This window comes from Gadus morhua, chromosome 15 (assembly GCF_902167405.1).
Source record: "Gadus morhua chromosome 15, gadMor3.0, whole genome shotgun sequence".
Taxonomy (NCBI): Eukaryota; Metazoa; Chordata; class Actinopteri; order Gadiformes; family Gadidae; genus Gadus; species Gadus morhua.
The window spans coordinates 22,866,058-22,891,970 of NC_044062.1; the positions used below are offsets into that span (position 1 = coordinate 22,866,058).

The 25,913-nt window shown below is 40.9% G+C and overlaps 1 protein-coding gene across 3 annotated transcripts in view; it reads left to right on the forward strand.

Annotated features, from left to right (window-relative positions):
* Positions 1-25,913, forward strand: part of srbd1 (S1 RNA binding domain 1) — a 142,266-nt gene that overhangs the window by 50,569 nt on the left and 65,784 nt on the right. For all 3 annotated transcript variants that reach the window (XM_030378824.1, XM_030378823.1, XM_030378825.1), the window contains 6 exons: positions 2,523-2,626; positions 3,600-3,707; positions 4,580-4,737; positions 12,599-12,689; positions 12,809-12,916; positions 22,907-22,998. In XM_030378824.1, the coding sequence (XP_030234684.1) occupies positions 2,523-2,626; positions 3,600-3,707; positions 4,580-4,737; positions 12,599-12,689; positions 12,809-12,916; positions 22,907-22,998 (661 nt within the window). The remainder of the gene's footprint in view (positions 1-2,522; positions 2,627-3,599; positions 3,708-4,579; positions 4,738-12,598; positions 12,690-12,808; positions 12,917-22,906; positions 22,999-25,913) is intronic.

Here is a 25,913-nt window from a genome sequence, read left to right on the forward strand (position 1 = left end):
TCAGATATCGGCATCGGAGGTGAAAAAAGCGGATCGGTGCATCCCTAATACCAACTGATAATGCACTATGTGGTTCTACTCTAAAACACAAAGAAATCCCAACGTTATCCTTTTAAGTACCGAAAAAATATTATTATCCGTCAGTTTGCTCTGTGCTCTGTCCAGAAACGTAAACTTCATGGCTTAGATTAGAGTATAGGGTGTAGGAGATTTTTTCTCTCTGTCAATGCACCCAACTGAAGCAGGAAGGAAAATGTCCCAAACATATTTGTCATATATGCAAGTTTGTTGTTTTTATTCCTTTGCTTACTATTCCATTAGGTGTGTGTGTGTGTGTGTGTGTGTGTGGCGGGTGTGTGTGTGTGTGTGTTGCGGGTGTCTGTGTGGGTGTCCAATGCAACCTCTCATGCACACAGCTGCAATTCATGCTAGGGTGCAGCTGAGTGCTAGTGGTTATGGCGTTATGTGGGTGGGGGCGAGGAGGCCTTGCGGTGCCTTGTTGCTGATGGTGGTGCAGTGGTGGCATTTGTCAGCTTGCTTCTTCCGCTTGGGCTCCAGATTGACGTTTTGCTTCTTGGCCCTGTTGTGTAGTGGGGCTAAAGGTTCCCAGCTGAAAAGGTCAGACACTTACTACTGTTTGCTTAACAGCATGTAACAGCTCCTCGGAGGGCCCACCAGCACAACACAAAACAGGGGTGGCCACAGGATACGGAGGCCTCGGCTCCTCAATTGTGTGTATGTGTGTGTGTGTGTGTGTGTGTTTTTGACTTCTGTAACTTGGGAGTTAGATAAGTTTGTTTGGCTTTACAAGAGGAGGGTTAGAGCTGTGTATATTGAACTGATATGCTTGACACACTCAAAAGTAAGTCAAACACGAATATTGAACTGTGTGCTAGCTCTATAAAACAGTGTCTACCACTTCATCCCGATTGTGTCCGTATCCGGGCAGGGCTAGTCCCTTCTATTGCAAAGACGTAAGAGATTTAAACAGATTGGAAGCAGTCATGTTAAACCGCCCTAGAATGTTTGGATTCTCACCTTTTAGTCTTACCAACCATTGTTAGCTAAACGAAAAACAATTCCAAACCCAAATGAAATAAAAAGCATGTAACAACAAGAGTTATGTACTTCATAACTGTGAACAAGCACATTCACAGCAATTGTGTTGTCTTTCATGTGATGGGATCTCCTCAAACTATATACCATATGAAGCCTCCACTCTGAAAAGAAACGATGAAACTTTTATTATTTTTTGTCATCAAAGTTGTGTTTGGTTGTAAAAATAACGTATTTGCTGATAATTGTCTTGGCTTCATTTTGCATGCATACAGTTTTTAAAATCAATGTATTGTTGATAATGGAGGCTGCAGGGCTTGCAATCTATACTGGACGGATGTAAAAAACGTTGTCCCCATTAGTTGTGCAACCCAAATTTATGGGAAAAGTCCAGGTTAAAAAATAGAGGGTAGAGGGTGGATTTGAAAACATCTGGTATCATTCTAACTAAAAACAGTTTCAACAGGATCAGCTGCTATTCTGTGTTTTTTTTTTTTTTTTTTTACATACAACGACAGAAGCGCTATGCTGCTATCCATGTAACCTTTGGTTTAGATGTCGGGATTTTGGGACGTTGCCCTGCATTATTCATTAGAGAAAAATCTTTTTGCAGGAGAGTGAAATCCGAACACAGCATGCAACATTGAAAGGACCAGGCATTTGCAGTTGTAATGGACTGAACTGGTGGATTTATAAAAGCCAATATTCATTTGTGATAGTTCCTCAGTGTTAAAAAAGTCAAACGTCCTTGAAGCTATTTGTAAGACAAATAGAGAAATTACTTAACAAAAATGTTCTTTCACAAATCTCCCTGATCCCTCCTCCCACCTTCACTTCCTCCGTTCTGTCCTCTCCAACATTGCGTCTCTGCATCTTATTTACTAATTTGAACCATACCATGACACCTTTTTTTTGTTTTATAGTTTTGGAAAGTAGGAGTGATCCATGAAGTTAGCTTTGCAACTAGTGTAACATGCTTTTAGTAGTGCTTTTTTAGTTGCTTTTAATCTTGTTTAATGTCCAAAGATCATTTTTTGCTTAATCATAATCACCTTTACTAACCTAATAAAGAATAAAATGTTAATTAATATCAAACATTTCATACTTCCCCAAGGTTTTCATTTAGTTTGAACAGATACTCTGGCTATACCGTCTACCTTCGGTATTTCAATTTATCAAATGTTTTATTGAACAAAAGGAATAATGCGTGATCAATTATTTGTAGATTGAAAGAAATGCAAGAAAAACCCTGGTTATAACAAAGTTGCAGAGGGTCCCAAAGACGGATCATAGAAATGGTCTTTAAATACTACTTTACTTCAATATGAACCATTACAAAACATAAAGACTGTGTGTGTGTGTGTGTGTGTGTGTGTGTGTGTGTGTGTGTGTGTGTGTGTGTGTGTGTGTGTGTGTGTGTGTGTGTGTGTGTGTGTGTGTGTGTGTGTGTGTGTGTGTGTGTGTAGACCTTGGCTATTTACCGCGGGGAGAGTCTGAAGATCCTGACAGTGAAGGTGAACATTCCCGACAGCGTGAAGAGTGACTTTACGAGGTGGTGCATCAACTGCAGGTCTGTCAACACACGCACAAACGCATATGTGTACTTAACAGTAAAGTACCCACAACAGGATCTGTATGTAATGTTTACCATCAATTAGATTCATTGGTTTGCTTCAACTTATCATTTTGCTATTGTTTGGGCAAAGGGTGTTTAAGATGTAAGTGTTATATAGCCTGAGCCACACTCAAACGGCCGACCGTAGTTTGGGCTTTGTTCGACACCGTGAAGCACATGAACAAGAATCCCCACAAATTGCTTAATATGGAGTTAGTTTTGCTGGAAAGAGTGAGTTGAGTTGCCTCAGTTTTATTAGGATTTAGGCCCTGGTGTTGATGCATATGATGGCAGCAGAACTGCTAATGAATGTGAATTTACTACTTCTACACTAAAATCCATTTTTTTATCTAAAGCTATCATAAGATGGTTCTTTATTACGCCATAAAGACTAGACATACTATGTTTAGCATGACAGGTGACATATAAATGCTTTTCCGTTGATTGGAATCACTCATCATTTGTGGGGAAACAGATTGAAGAGATGCTAACTCCTTAAAGAAAACATCATGAATAACCTTTCCTTTCTACCTCAAGTTTTAATCGAACTTTGTACAATATTTGTGTAATGCCAGCTTATTCCAGCATTTTTAAATGTTCGTTATAATTATAATTACTTACTTTTAATCAAGTAATTATAGTTGTATATAATACTTACCTATTATTTATTTATTTATTCTGTCTATGCTTGCTCCCTTGTGAAGTTATGGTGCAATGAAAATAATAATTGGTCTATCACTATCTCTTGTTTCTATATTATAACGCTTTTCGTGGCAGTTGCTTTGCCTATTTTGTATATTTGTATATACTTCTTGCAATCTTGGGTTGTATTTTCATTATTAAGTACACCTACTCTAAGTCGCTTTAAAAAAAAGCGTCCGCTTCATAAATATATTGTTATTTTCTGTCCTGTCAACTTGTATTGCAGATGGAGGCCTAAGATGTTGGGGAGACCAAGTGATACTAAAATTATTGGGGATGCAGTAGAGGATGCATATAAAAGACTCATTCTACCTCTACTTACCAGAAGCTACAGGTAGATGAGACCATGTCCATGCTTGTTTACTACTAAAACTCCTTCCTTCAAATTTCAGATTAGAAAAATGCATAGATTTCTAAGCATAATTCTAGACTTTAGACAACAATCTTTCCAGAAATTTAGAAGCATGATTCTAGATGGTAGATACCATTCTTTCCACAGATTATGATGAAACTAGAGTAAAGACACCTTATTGCAAATTGGTTCATTACTGATTTTGTTAGGGACTTAATGAAGTGGTCTAGCTGGGTCAGTCAACAGACCAACTGGTCCAAAAACCAACATGCGGTCAAGTTTTGACCAATGTTTGGAGGTAGTGCTTGGTTTACAATTCATTTTTACAGTTTCAAATCAAATTGAACATATCTGTGGTTTCAATTGTTTCTCAACCATTACTAGGGTTAGGTTTTTTTTTTTATAAACAAATTATTTTTTCTATCGATTCATCCATTCATTATTTATTGATGAATTTCAACAAGGAATTTGGATCCAAAAAGGCACACAATTATATTGATCCCAGTTATTAAAACTTTATGTATATGACATTCCCTACTCAAAGACATATGGTTAATAACGGAGTATTTAAATTAAATGAATTAAATGCGGTATACATCCAAACGTGCATGTATGTGATGTAGAACACCATACATGAACACCAGAAAGGTGTTTTAGTGTTGGAAGGGCAGCACTCTAGAATCAGGAGGGACAATATGTGGCTCTAATGGTGTCTAAGCTCTAGAATCAGAATAGACAATCTGTGGATATAATGGTGGCTACACTCAAGAATCAGGATGGACTATCTGTGGATAGGCCCTTTTGTCCAAAGTATGCAAACGTATCCTTCATATTCTATGTGTGTTTCCATTTAGGACCAAGTTATCAGCAACTGCTGAGAAGGAGTCTATAGATATGTTTGTGCGTAACCTTCGCCAGCGGCTTCTAGTGTCTCCAATCAGGGGCTCCGTCATCATGGGGGTCGACCCGGGCTTCACGCATGGCTGCAAAATAGCAGTTCTCTCCCCTACCAGTAAGTGCATTTTCTCATATGCAATCACCATTTCTATGTAGTGCTCCTGGTACTTTGCTGTCAGGCTGTCTCCAAAGTTGTGCATGTGACAGTAGTGAGCTGTCTACCAAACAGTATTACTTTACAGTGGAAACCTGAAGATTTCAGTTTCGTTCTTATTTGCGACACCTTTGGCGATAAGATGTAAATTATCACAGAGATACAAACAGTGTTGCCGCCAACACCCAGTTCGCAACATTCAAAATACTGCAAATACAAGGGTGCTGAACACTGATTAGTGCTTTGGCCAAACAACTGAATATTCTGATACTCGTTTGCGCGGTAGGTATTCAAATCTCAATTCAGTATTTGACTCATTCAGTGTTTTTTTCTTTGAGAAAAATCTGGAAATATAAAATAATCATATCTGTTTCAATGCCTAGTAGGGTTGCCACTGTATACGGTATTACCGGTGTTACCGGTGTTGAGGCCAACATCGGTGTGCAACACCGAGTTTTATTTATTTATTTTTCAGCAATAAAAAACAAATTCGGTAAAAATGAATAATATAATTCTAATTAAGAAAATTAAAATCTGTAGAATAGGCCACAGATCTGCTCTGTGCGGATGAGAATTGACGCGCCGAGAATTGGCGCGCTTCCTTACAAGACCGGTAACCATAGCAACGCCGGTAAACAAACCCCGCAAAGCACAATCCCTACATGAGCTCCCCGCGCTACGGCCATCCGGAGGCGAACAGAGCTTTTGGCCGTGATATTATGATATATAAAATTATATTATACCAGTCTATTATATATAGAACGTTATAAGACGCCGAGAATTGGCGCGCTGCCAGCCGCTTTCACCGAGTGTGAGAGGAGAGTTGACGGAGAAGATGGCGTTTGACCTAGTTTCAAAGTTAATACCGTTTATACCGGTAATACAGGTGTTGACACGAGCGTATTACTCGGTGTGAAAATGTCCACACCGAGGCAACCCTAATGCCTAGGCATATTGGTGAACCACAGGTAGAAGGTTAATTTACATATCGTCTGAATATCCCAGTGTTATCCCTTAGATAAAATAATAATACGGTAATTACAGCTGCAAACAGCATTTTACAGGTGCCAAGCCTAAAGCAGACCAATAACACCCTGATAGACCATTAAGATCCAGACGCAGGTCATGAAGACCCTGATTCACCATTAAAAAATATTTTATATACCGTATTTTCCGCACTATAAGGCGCACCTGAGTATAAGCCGCAGCAGCTAAATTGAATGATGTGTACATAGATAAGCCGCACTGGACTATAAGCCGCGGGTGCAGTGATGTTGCTAGGTACGCGTCCTGCGTCCCTGACGCATTAAAATCTGAAAGGACGCACTAAACTCACTATCCATGCGTCCCGGGGACGCATCTCATTTTCCCCATGAAAAACGATACATTGTGAACATTAAACAACTCGTGTTTAATCACAGTAACTGGCCAAAGAAACCTTATTGTGAGCAGACCGGACAAGCGCTGTTTCAACCCTCTGCGCATCTACTCGGCGCAGACGTGATCCCCTGTACAAAGTATCGCGACATGCTAATTTAGCCGCTACCAAAACAACTAGCTCGTCACCGCTGATTTCATTTCAACAATTAAAAATACGAACTTCATAGTAAATAAACCCACGTTTCCACTGCTCGATGCTGTGCTCATTCGTGTCGATTATGTTGTAACGTTTAGGGGACGTGCTGTAATGAAATAAATGAAACATAATCCGGTGGTGGTGATGAAAACTACATTGAACGGTCGCCGCCATATTGTTATGCCCAAACGGCGCCTGCGCATACATCGCGCTTCCAACGAGATCCCGTTTTTCTCGAGAAACAGGCAGAGAAGAGAGAACGCAAAAATGCCACCAAAGAAAAAGATGAAACCTATTGCAGGTCAGCAAACTATTGCAGCTGCATTTTCTGTCCCCACTACTACTTCCAGCGTTTCCTGCTGGAGCCCGCCACTGGTGGCGGGGCGCGGACCGGTCATAGAGCCCATAGAGTTAAAGTCGGTGGACTCGTCTGTAACCTGTAAAATCCATAGATTAGCCGCACCGTTATATAAGCCGCAGACTCGAAAAATGGGGAAAAAGGCGCGGCTTATAGTCCGAAAATTACGGTAATCTAAATCGCGGCCTCACTCCAGTGCTGGCTGGGACTTAAAGGGGTAGCCTATATACATATTCTCTCTTAAGTCAGTTTTTAAGAATCATGTGCCACTGTTGAATTAGAAACATTGTCGTGATGATTTTGAGAGAGAGAGAGAGAGAGAGAGAGAGATTTCCTTGGGGGGTGGTGGTATGATGGTGGAAGGACTGATGCAGACCATAAAGACCCTGACGAAGACAATTAAGACCTTTTTTGTTTGCATACGGTTGACAACGCTGGAATAGCCTCAGCTTGGATCTGCTGATGGCTGAACAAACTTTTATGACCGTATTTCAAAAGGCTGAGGAGTTATGAGTCTTTAAAGTTTTCAATTGATCGCTTTAGCGCCCCCTATCGTTTTATTTTAATGAACTTTAGCCTTGTTAACCTTGACCTATGTGTCTTTAAGTACACCAAGGTTGGTGATGGATTGACTCAAGTTTACCCCGCCTTTAGTCACCTAACATTGATTGGGCTAATTTGGACATCCAGCTGCCATTATGTTACAGGTTCTGGTTTTCCTAGGAACATTTGCTCAACATGAGGAGATACAAATGTTTACAGGTTTAATGACTGTAGGTGAAAGGGGTCAGAAAATATGGCTGTCCAAAGTCTGCATTTTCAGTTACCGTAATTGTTATAGCTCCCCCTATCGCCCAATCTGGGTACAATTTCGAGAGGTTGCATTTTCTTTCAGTTAATTGTTATAGCGCTCCCTATTGCCTGATATAGATACAATTGCACCAAGTTTGACCATGGTTGGGTTAAGTTAACCCTGCCTTTTGGCGATAAGTTAAATTTGGAAGATTTTGAGCCTCTTGCATCCGTGGTGTTTAATCAATTGACTTCATCTGACTTGAGCAGTTGGAACTTTGGACCCCAACAGCCATTAAGTTGGTCCCGCTCAAATCAATCATTCCGTCTATGAACTGTGGTGATTTTAGTCACAGGCCACGCCAATCTCGATGCCACGCCCCAATTGAATGTATGTGGACTTTTTCTTGTTCAGAATTTGATCTTGAATAACTTTTGTATTGGACTCAATATCATAGGAGACCATCTTGATGTTGATATAAGCATTGAAATCTTTACGCGTTTTAAACCATACCCTTTTTTTTAGACATGAATGGCTCCTGGGTACTTTAATTTTTATTGTACAGACTTACCTTTATGTAGGGTCCTTAGTGAATTTAGTGTTTTTTTACAAAGTTCCAGATGGTCATAAATCTATTCAAAGAAAGTCATAGGTTCTTGAGGCAGATTGGTTCACCGTGAGGATATGCATGTATGGGCCAAGTTTCATGACTGTAAGTCAAAGGGGTCAAGAGATATGCTTGTTCAAAGTTTGCATTTTTGGACTATTGCTATAGCGCCACCTTTGGGCCAGTCAGTGTAATATTGCTCTCTGTTAATCTTGAGTCAGCCTCTACAGCTGTAGAAAGTTTCATAAAAAGCGTGCTGGCGGTTTAGGCTGTGTAAGTCAAAAGTGGCGGAATAATAATAACACTAACGATTTAAAATAGGTTGCCTCGCACTATGTGCTTGGCACCATAATATATGGCGTGAGAAATCCCTCCGTAAGAGAACACTCGTCAGCGCTTCATTTGAGGTAACAGTAGACATCATCGGAATTGCAAAACATGGGACAACAGAATTATCTTATGTTGGCTTTGTAATTGGATATCAGAATGTAATTCAAATACTTCAGTAGCACTTTGTATCCTGCATCCAGTGGAGGGTTGGAAAGATGGACTGAGATGAACGTTAAACTAAACTAGAAAATGCATTTCCTGCAGAAAATGCGGTCAGTGCTGTAGTACAAAGTGAGGTTGAAAATATTTTTTAATAAAGCCACATAGATTAAGACAGAAAGAAACGTTAAATGGCTTAAATCAAGTGAAGGGATTTGAACAGAGTTCAAAAGTCTAAATGGAGTAAACAATGTAAACATGCACACGATTAAAAAAAATTTAGATGGTTGGAAACAAATAAATTGACAGCTGAATGAAAAGTGCCAAGCATTGCTAAAAATGCTTGCCTTATGCTAATCTTTCCAGCCTAATGTTATTAAAAGTTGTCCAATTGGGCAGGAAAAACTGCCCTATCCGGCAACACTGCCCTCACGTCCACGCGCTCTAACCTCAGCGTAAATCATGAGACCAACTGAAAACAAGCCGACATGGAACTTAAACTGTGATTTTGAAAAAAGTATAAAGGTAATTGAAATTCTGTTTTCAGATTATTGAAGATACACGTGTGTTGATTTGTAAAAGCTTTGAACGAATCATGATAAAATATTGACCAAGTTACGAAGTCTGAAGTAGTAAGTGTCAGACAATGGGAGGACGGCTCTGCTGTCCTCCCACTGACTTCCATTGTAAAAAATAGTATTTTAAAAGTAGAATATCTTAGAAAGTATAAAATATAAAAAAATTCTGATAAGAAGCGATTCCAAGATAATATGAACATTTTAAAATTGGATGGAGTCTCTAGGTTAAAAATTGAGGAAGGAGATAGGTCCCAAGTTTGTAGAGAATAATAAAGAAAGAAAGAATAAAACTTAAGAAGAACAATAGTTGAGCGCTGCTTGCAGCACTCACCTAATGATTGTATTACCAACAGATGTAATGAAATGGTTGCGGGTTCTCCCAAGGACCTAGTTTTCTGTGGTTGCACTCCTACTTCTCAATTCTGTGCATAGAAATATGAGGTTGTGGCAGGCGGGTGTGATAATGTTTTGAGAAGCTGTTTATTAATGAATGTATTTAGCAGATATTCCAGTGTTTAAACGAGGCCAAAAGAGAACAAAAAGCTCTACCTACTACCGGTAATAATAACGGGCTGGTATGTTAACAACATGAATTGGACATGTAGCAACATTCACTTCCTTGAAGTGTCAAAACTGCTCCATGTTCTAACCACCTATTTTCTTGCTATAATTTGAAGGCCGATGAGTGAGTCGAAAGGCTCCATCGACCACACAGCAATCCCATGCATGTTGTAGTTTTGCTTTTTTGCGTAATTGAAATAACACTGTAGAAATGAAAAGGAAAAACGTGGATAACAATGTGATTCTGCAATAGTGGCTCCCTAGTGGCCCCTCTTTAGTCAGGGAAAGGGACTATGAATTGAGTCAAATATTTTTTTACATTGTTTATTCAAAGCTTAAAATAATGTAATCGGGACATTATTATTTTTATTATTATTATATCCTTTATTTAACCAGGTTGAGTCACGTTGAGATTAAAATCTCTTTTGCAAGAGAGACCTGGCCAAGATGGACAGCAGTACACAGTTGCAACGTAAAACACAAGACAAAGTACAACTTCAATACTACATGCAATAGTAATAATACATTTACATCCTTGACTAAAACATTTGCATTTTTTAATGGGGTCCGATATCAAAGTCTTTACAACAGTTTAAAATTCAATGAGAGTAACTAGGTCTTGCAGCTTGAGCTGCTTCTGCAGGTTATTCCAGGAAGATGGTGCAAAAACCTTAAAGGCCTTTTTTTCCCCAGTTCTGTCCACGCTTCAGCCACACTCATAAGGACCATGTCCTGAGACCGTAACCCATGGGGGACACGTTTCCAGGACATAGGCCGTGACAAATAACAGGGGAGCTTACCTAAAATTGCCTTGTAGATAGAAACATACCAGTGACTAAGATGTTGCATAGACAGAGAAGGCCAGTTAACTTTTGAGTACAACGTACAGTGGTGATATAAGGCTCTGCTGTTTGTCGTAAACCTCAAGGCTCCATGATACACAGTGTGCAACATATGTAGACAGGGAGCTGATGTATTAATGTACAACAGATCACCATAATCAAGAACCGGCAAGAAGGCAGCTTCGACAAGATGTTGTCTGGCCTCAAGAGAAAAACATGATTTGTTCCAACAAATCATGAAACTAAAGGTAGGTACCTAATAACCTACCTTTAGTTTCAGCTATTTCTCCAGATTTTGTATGCGAGTTTTAAAAGTGATGTGGTCATCGATCATAAATCCATCCATTGTACCTCATTTGGTGACTTAACATACATTTATTATTTATCCGTGAGCATCTTTAAGGATGCAACTGTCACTCCAGATTTTGCCTCTTCTCTTTTTCTGTTTTGTTTGTTTCCCCCCCCCTTGATTATACTTATGCTGACACATCTAGAACAGACATTTGTAATACCAAAGCCAAATATTTAGCCAGATTCTACAAAGTAGGACCTAATGGCGCATTTCCACCTGCGCATTTCCAGGGTGCAGGTCGGTTCAGTATGCAAAGGTGCGGCACGGTTCACGTTTCCACCGCAAACAGTCGGCGTCATCCGGACTGAGCCGTATGAGCCGTACTTATCTTGCAGTACTCCTCTGTTTGGGTACTGAGACGCCTGAAAGGGTGCCGGCAAATTCGAGCTACACACGCCGTCCGTTGATTGGTCGACAGAATCGTCACTCCCATGCCACAGGGGGATAATAACAAACAAACAAAGTACCCGCAAGGTATTTATGGACAACGGCGAAAGTGCCGTGTTCCAACAATTATTAATTAAAAAAACAAGACCTACGATGTATATTTTATTTATTATTATCCAAAATGTTTTCAACAATTTTCAAGCCCAGAGATATCCATAGTTTTATGCAAAGTAATGCTCTGTTTTTATCAAACATTTGGTTCGTACGTCAATATCGTCTTTTCATTTTGTATTGAACAAACATTTATGGAAAACAGGCAAACGTTGTTATGTTGTTATGCTATATGTGCATCCATAAAGGTGTCTGGTGGGGGTGGATTGTAGTATTTTGATTGTATTGGATATGTATTGGAATCATGTGTTCAAATGAGACAGATGAAATGTCGCTAGGAATTAAATCAAATTTATAGTTGGATTTATAATCGCGACATGTAAGGTTAAATTGTTATGACTCCTCTAATGACTCCTCATACATTATGTTCAATCCAAGGTAATAGACCATGCTATAAACCTGTTTAAAACCAGCGACAAAAAATAAAGTGCAGACACGTGCCACATGTAAGTAGCGTGTGACAGAGCGTGCTTCACGCGGCCGTAACGCTGGTCACAACACGCCTCACTGTGCCTGGTGCCCAGCCTCTGAGGATCACGCTAAGCACACACGACGGCTGCCAGGACATCTCTCTGCACATGTAATTGATGTCCGTGTTTTGATTTGAATGATATATATAATTACACACATTGAGGCACGTGTGTGTGTGTGTGTGTGTGTGTGTGTGCTAATACAATTGCGTGTCTGTACACACGCACACATTTTTTATTTATTTTTTGTTTCTTATTGTATTTTATTATCATATTGGTATATGTCCGTTTTTTACCTAAATATATTGGCACACATGAAATTGACAACATGTTTATGGATACAAAAATATAGTATGTGTGTAATCATAAGGTCTAAGTGTTATAAACTGTACAATAATTGTTTCCCCTGCTTATTCAGATAATTTCTTGTCTGCATTGTATAATGCTTTATATCATATTCATAGTTTTGAGCTGTGAGCAATTTTCATTTCCATCTGTCCCCTCTTTTCAGATCATATTTACTGATGTAAATATTTTAATATAATTATATATTAATGTAAATCATATTTACTGACTTAATTATCAGATTCTGAACATGTGTCTGGTAATGACTGTTCTCTGTGTGCACCAACATTCAGGTCATATCCTTCATACAGATGTGCTCTACCTGCATAGGCCTGGCCAAAGAACAGAGGCAGACAGACTCCGCCACCTCGTGCTCAAATACAGGTACTACACTTGACATCATCGTAAAATGACATATTATGGTGATGGAATACTTACTTTGTTTTCATAGACTAACTCAAATGGGATTATTTTCTTCCTCTCCCTAATTCTTCCTATCACAGCTGTAATAAGGTTGTCATTGGCAACGGGACAGCTTGTCGTGAGACAGAGGCTTTCTTCGCCGATCTGATCAGCCGGGGTCTTTTTCAGCCGCTAGACGTGTCCTACTGGTAAGATACAAACCTACATTTGTCTTTTATAAACTCCAAACACCAGTTAGTAAACCTAAGGCCCACGGACCACCTGCCTGTAAACTACTCTGAACTGAGTCAGGATGCATGGAGATTTGGACCAACCACCCACCGAATATACCATTTGTAAGGTTGAGCCTTCGAATAAATCTGCAACCAAACATAAAGAGAGGCAAAATAGATTGGCATATTGTATTTTTCACATCAATGGATGTGATCTCTTCAGTCTGTTCGGTTTCCCACCTCCTATTTCAACAATCCAGATGTATAATTTTTTTTATTGAACACCTGTGAAGCAAGCGGATCTGTTCCACACACTTCGGCAAGATACTCTAAAGTCAACCAATCTCGAATTTGTATAAACATGTTTGATATTTGGTTGCGTGTCCCAGCCTTTTTGTCTTTTTGAGTGGCCATGTCATGTTTCTAATCTGCATCCCTACCTATAGGTAGGCGGTGCTTTATCTCTTTGATACTCTCCCACGCTCTCGCTTTACTGTCATTTAAAGGGACTCTGTGAGCAATGGCACACGCATAAGTTGAAGGGGTGATATCATGCTTTTCCCTTTGCTTTAGACTGTTATATGACGTATGTTTACATGTTTTACGTAATAGCAATGCTGAGCGAGCACACCATGTTTCAAGTCACTGGGCTACTTTGAAGATGACAATTGATTGAATAATGGGTCTGATAATTTTTTTTTGGATTGCGAGTCATAGTGCCCACTGTGGCCTTACTTTTTGGAGACCTGTATACAAGCGGCCTCTATACGTGTACCGACTTTGACAACTCTGAGTTGTTCACCTTTGGAATGTTTGAGGTCAGCAAAAATCATTAACATTTGGGCTCATCGGTACCACTATCGAGTCAGATTCATGCAGAATCTGACCGTGAACTTTGGAAGCTGCTTCCAAAGTTCACGGTCAGATTCTGCATGAGACTCCAATGAGGTAATACGCTGCCCATGATTGAAAACTTGCTTGCACCGGATCAATCTAAGACTCAAGGCCGGAGATGGCCCTCTTGAATTCTGTGGAAAGAGCTGCCTTGGGGTTCTCCAGCAAGGTGGTTAATGCGCCATGCTAAAATTGCTAGCGCCTGCATCTTCTTTGGGCATGTATTTTCCACTTCATAAAATGTCAACCAAAACCTTTAACGCTGCTGGCTAAATAGATGACCACACAAATGGACTACTGCACGAATGTATGATTAATTTTACCATGTACATTGATGAATACATAATTATGAAACCACATGTACAAGTCTTAAAGATAATGATGGATATTATCTAGTTCATTGTGTGGAGCCCTCTTCACTGAGGACAGGCTTCCCTCACTCTTATGGCCCTAGGGTATATGCCCACCCATGTGAAATGACCTTTGTCACCCCGCCAACTACAAATCCCATGGGGCCTTTCTCCCCTGCTGCTTGTCCTGTGGCTGACCCTGCTCTGCCACCAGGAAACATGTTGACACAATAAGCAAAGCTTAGCTTGAATGATGCATCAGAGAAGGCATGGGAAGGGGCAGTTAAAACATGCTTGTATTCTTAAGTGTTGAGCTACTCCCCCATGTGTCCTACTGTGTATGATGGAATCTGCGTTTAAACAATATCACTCATTCAATCACAAGTAAAGCAAGTCATAGATTCTTGACTGACTAAATTATCTCAGTAACTCAAGGATTTTATGCCTTGTCTGCACGATTCAAACTTTGAAAAGAGTACTTTTCTGAAACGGCAAAATTACCTTGACATGTATGTATTTTTTGAGCATCTGTCTGATTCTCTTATCGGCATTCAACTTTCTATTCTAGTCACTTTACTCTCCTCATTATCATGTGTGCGTGTTTATGAAGGGGGGGGGGGGGGGACATTGCTCTAATCTAGCTCAATGAAGACCTCTGCCTCACTCCAAACGTCTGCTTCCTGTCCTCCCTGAGCCCTCATTGTGTCACCCACGGGTTCAATGAACTTCAACCGTCACTCCCCCAGACCCCCTTCAGCCCTCCACCCGTGCTCTGTCTTGGCCGATCCCTCCCTCCCTCCCAGGCTCAACCACTGTCATACAGAGGTGGTTTGTGTATGTACATACACGGGTCTGCTGTGTATGAGATATCTGCAAGATTTGTCTCAAATTATCTCAATAGGCTCTCAACCGTATTAGGCTTTCTAAAAAAACTTCTTCAATGTAAAAGGCAGACTTTGCCTTATATTTCCTGGGGCCGTATTCACAAAGGATCTTAGGGCTAAAAGTAGGTCCTAACTGGCGAATTTAGGAGTAACTCCTAAAAATAATGGGCGTGTCACTCTTAAATTTAGGACTCCTAACTTTTTTCACTAAGAGCAATTCACAAAGTATTTTAGGACTAAAAGTAGCACCTAAGTCTAGGAGACCTTAAAAGTCCTCAAGAGGACTCCTAACTCAGTAAGACCTATTCACAAAGAATCTTAAAATGCCTGCGAGACGAAATGTTATGGTATTCAACTTATTGTGGAGTTAATGCGCGATGCAATAACATCCCCGACTAACAGGAATAATCCGATTAGTCCCGAAATAAAATGTTACAAAAATTATAAGTTATAAAAATATATATATAACTTATAAAAAATAAAAATAATTGCGCCATCAAAAGACGAGGACGTGTTCGTCAATAGGAAGAAAGTGCATTCCATCAACACGCAGGTTGTTTTTGATGCAAATTTTAACATAGCCTACTGGATGTTGTTGCAAAGTGGCCTGGATCTTCAGCTACCCATGATTCGCGCATTTTAATGGTGAGCGGTCTGAGGCAGCTTTTTGAGATGTGCCAGTTGGGTGTCACTTGCTGGGTGACAGTGACTATCCATGCAAGACGTGGCTCTAGACACCCTACCTCAATCCACAACCGGGAGCACAGTTAAAGTGTAACATGTAAATGATTACGCAGATTACGCTTAGTCCTATGCGTAAAACACATCGTATTGGCTCTTTGTGAGCACACAAACATACACGAAATGTTGTGGAGAGAGGAATTGGGCAGATGAAACGTCGGTTTCATGTCCTCCACGGCGAAATACGCCTCACCCCAGAGAGGGCAAGCACAGTAATCACTGTATGTGCCATTCTACACAACCTCTGCAAGCGGAGGAACATTACACAGCCAGACGATGATGATGATGATGATGGCGATCAACATTACAAGGAATTTGGCCGTGTGGAACCGAGTGGACAGGCATTTAGGGATCACTTTGAAAACACATTTTAGGTAAACACCTTGGCACAAATCAGTCAACACTTTACGTATTTTTATTGTTTGCTTTCTCTCTCTCTTGAACGTGCAGGCTACAACGTCATTATCGTGGTCTGCACAAAATTGCCATCATGAGTGTATTCTGCTAACTGCACTATAACTACTTAATAGGAATTCATTTCTAGCCTAGGCTATTTCCTTGTTTTTCGGTGATTCAGTGGGCTCGTCTGAACAACCAATCATCGAACTGACAGCTTCTAAACTCGTGCACGAGAATTGACGTAATCCATAGCAACGGCGCGTCACTCTTTGTTCACTCTTTGTGATTTATCCTTAGTAAGAGTAGGTCTCAGCGGCTTTGTGAATAACTTTTAAGAAAAAACTCCTACGTAAAATGTTTTAGCGCGAGTTAGGAGCACTCCTAGCGGTAAGATAAAATGCTTTGTGAATACGGCCCCTGATCGGTAGCTTTATTTGATCACCTTAGTTGGATTGTCTAATTGTGTTTATTTGCAGATATGTTGTCATTGATTACTGTGGTAGATACATTCTTCCAAATTGCCAATTCCAATGTAGTCATGTCATTTCATTATTTTAGATGATTTCTTAATTTATGATAATATGGTGGTGTGAAAAAAAAGGGCCTTTGATAAATTGTGATAGCATCAGTGCTCAGAATCTTCTCCAGTATCTGAGAGGAATGATACGCCTGCTACTGCTCTTTTATAATGGGGCCATGATATCATGAGGATTTTGTTTTAACGGTAAGGTGATATTTACTATAGAAAATGGAGAATGTGGTTGTTTGAAATTGTTATTTCCGTGATCTGACTCGCTCATTTGTACAACATTTGTTGTTTTAATGATTCTTAAATGTCTCGCAGACATTTTGGTTGAATAAAAGAAAATAGCAAATAACCTGAGTTGCTGATCACACTAAACTATAATATCAATCTGATTGCTTGGTTGGCAATTTTGCAAAAAAAAAAAGGTCTTTGTAGCCAGAGGTGGGATGGGAAGTCTACTACTGGGCCAGTTGTACTGGCGTGCTACTCTGATACAGTTTCAGTTTACTGATTTCTGTCTCTGTCTCATTACACAAATGTGTAATTCGATTTTAATCAAATTGCTATAAAACTGAATAAATGTGGCTTTACTATACTAAATGGAAGTCCGATTCTAAGCATTTTAATTCTGACAAAATGAACGTTGCATACAAGGATGTTAATTCATTATTTGTATTCATAGAAGAGGTGCAACCAACTTCAAAACCATACGCACAGTCTGCTAATGAAGAGAATCAATTCATATTGATATTTTCTCCAATGAAATATGTGATGTTTAGTTTATGTGGACATATTATTTGCAATCAATTTAATGTATTTATATTTGCAAGGCGTCAGTTAAGTTAAATAAAGGATCATCATCAATAGCGCAAAAGCGCAGTAAGGATACAATGAAAAAATGTAACACAATGAATAAATAGTTTTATTCAAGTATTCACCCCCCTTTATGGCTAGGTCACTTATCTTTCAGACGTGTGCGCAAGACTGTACCACAGCAGTGAGGGGACACCACACACACACACACACACACACACACACACACAAAGTCAGACACCAGCGCTGTCATTGACCAGGGAGTCTGTCTTACCTTCCCGGGTTGCCTCTGGTCACATGAGATCATTATTACCATCTAGCGCAGTGGTCTGCTTCTATCTTTTGTCATGTCCTATTTCCAGACATGTTGCTTCGAGGCGGCATCAATGATTAACCTCCAGTGGCAGAAGTAGTCATGTCCAAGAGGATCCAGAAGGCTGAGCTCTCAGTCAAGTTTGGAGGCTGACATGGACTAGGATGGATGAAGGTGTCGGCTGCAGCATTGGGTTGGATTAATCATAAGCTTGATCTAAGAAAGTAAACATATTTATATGGGCAAATGGGTTATCTTCATTGTAAAGACTGCGATGTGATCATGCTGTGGAGCAGTTCTCCCTTGTATTTAAATATAGAGCTGGACAGTTGCCCTTAAAATACATTTACAATAGATATCCATATCTATAAAAAACACACACATCCATAATTCATTTAAAAGAGTTGAATGTGCTGTTCAATTATTATTATTTATTTTTTTGCATTCTATTGTAGCATTGACTTCCTCAAGTTAACACTGAATTTAGTAATGTTAATGCTGAAACAAGGAATACAACTTTTTGCAGTATTGAAAATATATATGAAAAACCTTTCTAACTTAAAGGATGGCTTAAGCATATTCTCTCGCCTGCATAAAGTTTTTTGTGGAAGGGGATAAGCAGTTGTGGTAGTGGTAATATTCTTCTCTAGGCTCAATATGACCACTGTGTTAATTACAGAACAGGAAGGTTATATGTCTGACTCAATGACAGTTTTGGACAGAGGCATCCTGCAGGCTTCGGTCAAACCCTTAGTGTCTTCATTACACAAGAGACACCATTGGTTGGAGGCTGAAGCATATTGTCCTTTTTGCCCCTGGATGGCCGAGTGAGGCGAGGGATGAGGCTCACATGGAGAGGGGGGGTCTAGATAAATGGAGTAATGTGGCTAGGTGGGCACAGCTACCTGTGAATGGCAAGTAGGATCTCACTTATCAATCATGGGGTAGGTGGTAGAGGAATGAGAGGAAAAGGCAGAGGGAAAGTACGTACGTGGTGAAAACTGTACCGGGTCGTTGCACACACATTGACACACAGACACGTGCACTATTGCATTGAGTAGTACCTGATGGGCAGTTGAAGGGAGACATGAAATTATGTCAGGCAGCTCTTCTCCTCTCTCATTGCTTACAATTGTGTGTAGGAAATGGCGAAAGAGAGAGTTTGATTTAGAGTAGGGTAGAGTGAATGATCTTGAGCCCATTGGTCATTTGCGGGTGGTGAACTCACACACACATTGGTCTCCTAGTGACCAGTGTATCACCCTTTCTCTTTCCAGTTTTATGTGTTTGTTCTTGTTTGTCTTTGTGCGTCTTTCTGTGTGTAACACACAGGGAGGGAATCGCAGGCCTGCACAGCCACCAGACTGACATAAATCACTGTGAGGTCTTGCTCTTTTCAGACGTGTGTGTGTGTGTGTGTGTGTGTGTGTGTGTGTGTGTGTGTGTGTGTGTGTGTGTGTGTGTGTGTGTGTGTGTGTGTGTGTGTGTGTGTGTGTGTGTGTGTGTGTGTGTGTGTGTGTTTGCCTCCTAGCATTAAGCTAGAGACTGACGGCCCTTGACACCTGCCATTTGGACGCTTTCCTCTGTGAAAAATGTCATCGTCTTCAGACAAGACGTGTGTGTATGTATGCATGGAGTTCAAGCCTAAATTTGGAGCCCTGAGGTCAGGTTTTGCAGCTGACTGAACAATAGACCCAAGCTGTTTGTGTTGCCACGACAGCGGGTCTGGGCTCTCTCCCTCTCTTTCTGTCTGTCTGTCTTTCTATAGGTCTCTCTCTCACACACAAACATGTGTTTGGGGTAATACGGCCTAAATAATGTCAAACACTTGAACAATGTTTTGCAATTGGCATGTTCAATTGGTCTTGATCCATTTAGAAAGAATGGGTTTTTGTTAAGTCAACAATTTCCATATGTTTTATTATTCTCTTGGATTGAACTATGGTACTGTGAAATGACAATATAAAAGCATGGACATCCAAGCAAACATTTTTGGACATCATAAATGTGCTTGTAACAACACTCATTCAAAGTGTAAATTGGCACCACTTGGCTGTTTACATTTTTTTTCAAGGTTGGGTTAATTGATTTATTTACAAATTAGACTTTTAGTGGACATGTGATTGGCTCAGCCCTGTCAACCCTTTCCGTCTTTTCCCCTGATTGGTTTACTATGGATATGATATCAGCTTCTATCTCTGGATGATATGATGAACTCCTTTAATTAAGCTTGCAACTGTATTATAACAGCAATATTCTCAATGATTATACGATAATAGCTGTATTATTTGTGTAAGTCGTATTATGAAGTATCAATGTGTATCCATCTCCTCCAGTGACAGTGAGGGCTAGTCTGTGCCTTAGGCCATGGGGTTTGTCTTGAAGAGGTCTACTCAAATAAAGGGTCAGATGGGGATCCCGCTTCTGACTTTGCCCCTGGATGGGAGTGGACAGCGCTCCAAGACGTGTGTGTGTGTGTGTGTGTGTGTGTGTGTGTGTGTGTGTGTGTGTGTGTGTGTGTGTGTGTGTGTGTGTGTGTGTGTGTGTGTGTGTGTGTGTGTGTGTGTGTGTGTGTGTGTGTGTGTGTGTGTGTGTGTGTGTAGGAGTGAGGGACAGCAAGAATAAGTAAACGACATCCCTGAAGGCACCAAGTCACTGTTCTCCACTGAGAGGCAGCCATTGACATTGGGTTACTGAGTGTGTGTGGTTGTGCTCACATTCAACCTCTTAGGCCAAAGCGCAAGGCAACAGACAACCTTCTGTTTGCTGCCAGGGTGATGCGTTCGCAATTGCGACAGCTCGGACACTATGGTGACGAGGGCTCTGAGCTGTATCCATGACAGTTCTCTTACCCAGCTGCTCCGGTGGCCAGCCTCATTAATTCACTCATGATAGGGGCTTGTGGCCTTTCTCATTCAATCTGTCTGTCTGTATCCCCCTCTGGGTTGTATCCTCTGCAAACTTAGTCTTGTTTGTTTTACCGTTGTGCTACTCGGACTGAGATTTGGTAGTTTACTCTGCGAGTCTGTTTCATCAGTCTTCTTTGTCTGAGTTGATATACATTCATAGCGGCTGATAACACAGCATGGTCAACAAACGTGGACACTTAACAAATGCATCTCCCAGAGTGCTTTGAGGGAGAGTTCGGAGAGCCTGTGGCGAGGGGATTCTTCTTTCACACTGAAATGGAGGCGAAAAGAGGCCAAGCATTTACAAGGCCTTTAATTGTCAATTAACTGTTATCCCTTCCCTGCCAAAATCGGGTTCTTGTAATTTTAGACTTTTGCTCTGCAGCCAAAGTTACGCGACTTTTATGCCTGGTTAGAAAACCCCAGAAAAAGGCAAAGAGCATCATGGGAAAGGAGCTCAGCAGAGGAGTGCTTGTACCAAAGGTAACATAATGGTGTTTGCCTTTTTAGAAATGTGTTCTGTGTGACCAGCCCCTCTATATAAGTTGATTAAAGAGAAATAATAGTCTGTGTGTGTCTTGGAGTTTGTAAGGAAGTGTATTTGTGTGCGCTGCCCCGACCTCTCTGAAGGTCACATGACAGGGCTTGTTAGGAGGGTCTCGATATGTCAGTTGTCAGTACAGTTGATGGTTGGTCCGGAGAGGGAGGGGGGGGAGAGGTTTGAAGAAGCTCAAGTTATTTTAGATAAGAATCTCTTCAGAAAGCCTCCGCTGGTCCTTATTATCAGAGGTTACACTGCAAGGTGTGTTAGTGTGTATGTTTGTGTACAGACTAGAGCATAATCTACCAGTTAACAAAATGGAACCTAATGTTGTCAGAAGAATGTTTGCAACATAATTTGTCTGTGTCAGCATTTGTGTCAATCCACCCAGGCAGTGACCCCGATTCATATGGGTCTGCCCTGAGGAAACTGACCCAACCACGCTCCTCACAGATCTCCCCTCCATCCCCCATCTGTGTGTCCATGTATCTGTCACGGTGAAATGGGGGAGCAGAATAATGGGGTGACATGAAGACTCAGTTGTGTTTCTTATCAGGGTATCATTGGCCTCGATTTACATCATCCACTTCTCCACGGCATGGTACGCTAAGCGGCCTGTTTAAACTGAATACATTAGCATGGGGAATGGCAGAATTCCCCACCAATGTCGCCATTTCAAACTGTAAGAGATTCATACTACGTGAATTCTGCACCCTGAACTTTTCAACTGTGCTATGAAGGCTAGTATGAATATTAGAAAAACAATTGTTTTTCTTAATTTTAATAAGCAATCCCCAAAAATTGTTTTTTAATTGCTTTAAAGCAATCCAATTCAACGCAAAATTATTTATAGTATGATACAATATGTTACTGGATTGAATTGGATTACAGTTATTTGTTATGAATAATATTTATATGCATGTGTGTAATAAATTCAGAGTATTAACTGGTTGCTGTACATGGGACAGGCCTCTAGATGGCAGTCATGCCACATGGACCAAACTAAACTGCCTATTGTTGATGAATCTGTGTCCCGCCATGCATTATGTTTCTGTTGAAGCAGTTCCCAGACAGCTTGCCTTAAGAAATATGGATACATGTCTGTACCCTTAATGTTCACCATACATAATCCAACCATTGGATTAATGCAACTGTTTTCTATGTAAATTGTAATTGTACATACTGTCTACTGCCCTAACATCCAAATATCTACATCTGTCATGCTCATACCCAGTGTCTATCCATCTCACCTAGTGTCTCTCTTTTTCACCTAGTGTCTCTCTCTCTCACCCAGTGTCTCTCTCTCACCCAGTGTCTATCTCTCTCACCCAGTGTCTCTCCCTCACACCCAGTGTCTCTCTCTCTCTCACCCACTGTCCCTCTCTCTCACCCAGTGTCTCTCTCTCTCACCCAGTGTCTCTCTCTCTCTCACCCACTGTCCCTCTCTCTCACCCAGTGTCTCTCTCTCTCACCCAGTGTCTCTCTCTCTCTCACCCACTGTCCCTCTCTCTCACCCAGTGTCCGCCTCTCTCACCCAGTGTCTCTTTCTCTCACTCAGTGTGTCTCTCTCATCCAGTGTCTATCTCTCTCCAACAGCATCACTAACGAGGCGGGGTCATCCATCTACAGTGTGAGTCCTGAGGCTGTGAAGGAGATGCCAGAGCTGGACCCCAACCTGAGGAGCGCAGGTTAGGACACAGGGAAGGGGGGGACCACACACCAACACATGCAGGCGCGCACGCATGCACGCACGCACACATACATGCACGCACACATTCATGCACGCACGCACGTGTGTATTTTTGGCGTGTGTGTTGAATGCTGGGGATGGGTTTTGTTTTCAATCAGGATGCTGTTTTTATTTATATCTTTACTACAGATTGCTGCCAATACTATTTGATCCAATACCGTTAATCATTACAGTAAAATAAATGTTGGAACACAGAAGATATTAGGGATGGGTCAGAATTTTTGATTATTCGTTCCCGAGGGTCAAAATCGATTTTTAACATTTGGACTGTTAACATTTTTTCCCATTCAAGTATAAAGTTTTTCACAAGCCATAACTTTGTTTCCCTGGTAACGCCTGAGGGTTTGACCAATACCTGGAAGGAACAATAGAGTACTAAAGTGAAAACGTCATGTTGTCATGGCAACCGGATTTTCTAAACAACCGAACGAGAGATGGCGTTTTCCATTGCTGCCATGCGTTGTTTCTTTCAAAATGAAAATAAATCAATTTCAAGAGGTGAAATTCACTACCAATCGAAACATGTCGAAGCTTTCATGTATTCCCCTGGGGTATTAAAAGGAAAAGTTTGACGACGTTACCTTATTTAATTTTTTTATCTGAAGACAATATATTTTCAATATTAATTACATATTTGGTAAAGCAAACTCGCAAAAAAATCGTTAATTTTTTTATAAAACGTTCGTGTGGCATAGGATTACCCCTTGTTCATTTGGTTTGTGTAGAACCGAATATGGATTGCTATGGGAACGTGACATCACACTTCAGTACTCTATCATCGCCTTCCCGTAAGGTTCTTATGCAACAGAAACGTTGTTCTAGTAGCTAGAAATTGTGTTAAGTGTAAAACGAGCACTAGGTGTCTGGGTTCTCTAGGTGGTCTGACGCGCCGTTTTGGAATTTTCCAATAGAATACTTTTCCTCATTTCTGAATGGGCCAGTTTTTTGTCACACAATTCTTCTGCTTCTGAGAAATAGGCAAGCTGAAGCGTAGGGCTGTACGACTGTACGTAAGATTTGAATAATCAAATAATTGTTCCTAGTCAATTCAAATCCTATCAGTCCAACCATTTTGTTTTTATCATTATAATAGGGCTGGCCCGGATTATTCGAATATTCGAATACTCGTTCGGAAAATTAGTATTCAAAGCTTAAATCAGTATTCAGAGCTTCGTTTTTTTTTTCACGTACGTGATGTTACCAGAGCGAGGTAGGCAAACTATAAGAGATACCAAGGAGAGAAGCGAGAGAGGTGGAGGAAGAATAGATATCTCGTTTCCCTTTACTTTATAACACAACATTAGCAGGATCTCGGGAGGAAAAGTAATGCTTAGCGAAATGCTAACCGTAGCTTAGTTGTTTGTTAACGTTCGCTGTACAGTGCCGCGCCAATCAACTGTGACTGGCTTGCTGCAGAGCGTGAGCGTCTTGGGAATACCCGGTCAATATAATTGATATAATATGGATACATAAGACAATCAATATTCTGTATTTGTCATGGATTTATTGTACAAATTTCCTGAAAAGATGCACATTCCAGGATGAATTGAAAAGCTCCCGTAAGGGGTGGGATGGCAGAGGACAGCTGATTTGGAACGGAACAACAGCTGTTCGCTTTCTCTGGGAGAAACTAAGGAACTTACTTAGGCCTACTAATTAACGTTCAAAAGCTATTAAATCTTCAACAAAATATGCAGATACTGTCAAAATCGGTTCCAGGGAGTATATAGGGATTATTAATGTTGTTTTTGATGGTGTGTTTTTCTGGAACGAGTATTCAAATATTTGCTCGAAAAAACCAACAAGTATTCGAAGCCTGAAAAATTGCATTCGGGCCAGCCCTACATTATAAAGGTACAGCCACACTGAACGCGTTACGCACGTAGGATTATGCGCGTAACCTGCCGCTTGATCATTGTCACAAAAATGGTTCAATGCGCCTAACGCGCCTTACGCTCCTACACGGCTAGATGAGCCCGCCCAAAACTTATTTTCCCCCACTACTTTTCTTTTGCTCCACAAACATGGCTGAGATCACCACCATCGCTGCGCTGTATTTGTTGTGGGAGTTCAAGGAGTGTAGGAAGACCATTCGCCGTCGTCTTTGGGTGCATGACATTCTCCGTAGGCGCTCACAGCTGGGTGAGTTTCACCACCTCCTCCAGGAACTCAGCCTGGATGACGGCCGGTTCCAGCGATATTTCCGATTGACTTGGGCCATGTTTGATGACCTGGTAGCCCGGGTTGGTGCCAGGATCTCCCGTCAGGAAACCAACTACAGGCGCTCCATATCAGCTGCAGAGCGTCTGTCCTCCGTCTCTCTGCCAATGAAGTCGGGTCAAGCTCAATGTTGATTAACTATCGCGGCTAAGCTTCATGCGTAGGAGCGTAAAAAGTTAAATTCTTTGAATTCCGTGCGTAGGTGCGTTGGACGTGTTATTTAGGTGTGTAAAACGCGCCTAACGTGCTGCTTTAGCGCATGTAACGCATCTACACGGCTAAACCAATGGTTCCCTATGCAAAAATACTGATTTTTCTACGCCTCTAACGTGCGTAACGCGTTCAGTGTGGCAATACCTTAATAACCAAATCAAACAGGCTGTAGAGGCAGCTTAAGGCAAGATATGACAGTTGGAAAGAGAGCAGAAAAGATCAATCTGAAAAAAACACTCCCGCCTCACCATCTTTCTCTGACATTGACAATTGTTGCACTCATGCACCTGTGGTGGAGCTGATGTGAATGACAGCAGGATAGATTCCATGAACAATCGGAAGAGATGGCCTGAACAGAGAAATCAGGTCGGAGCGATCTAAAAGTGAAATTGTCTCATACAGCAAATGCAAAGTCGACAT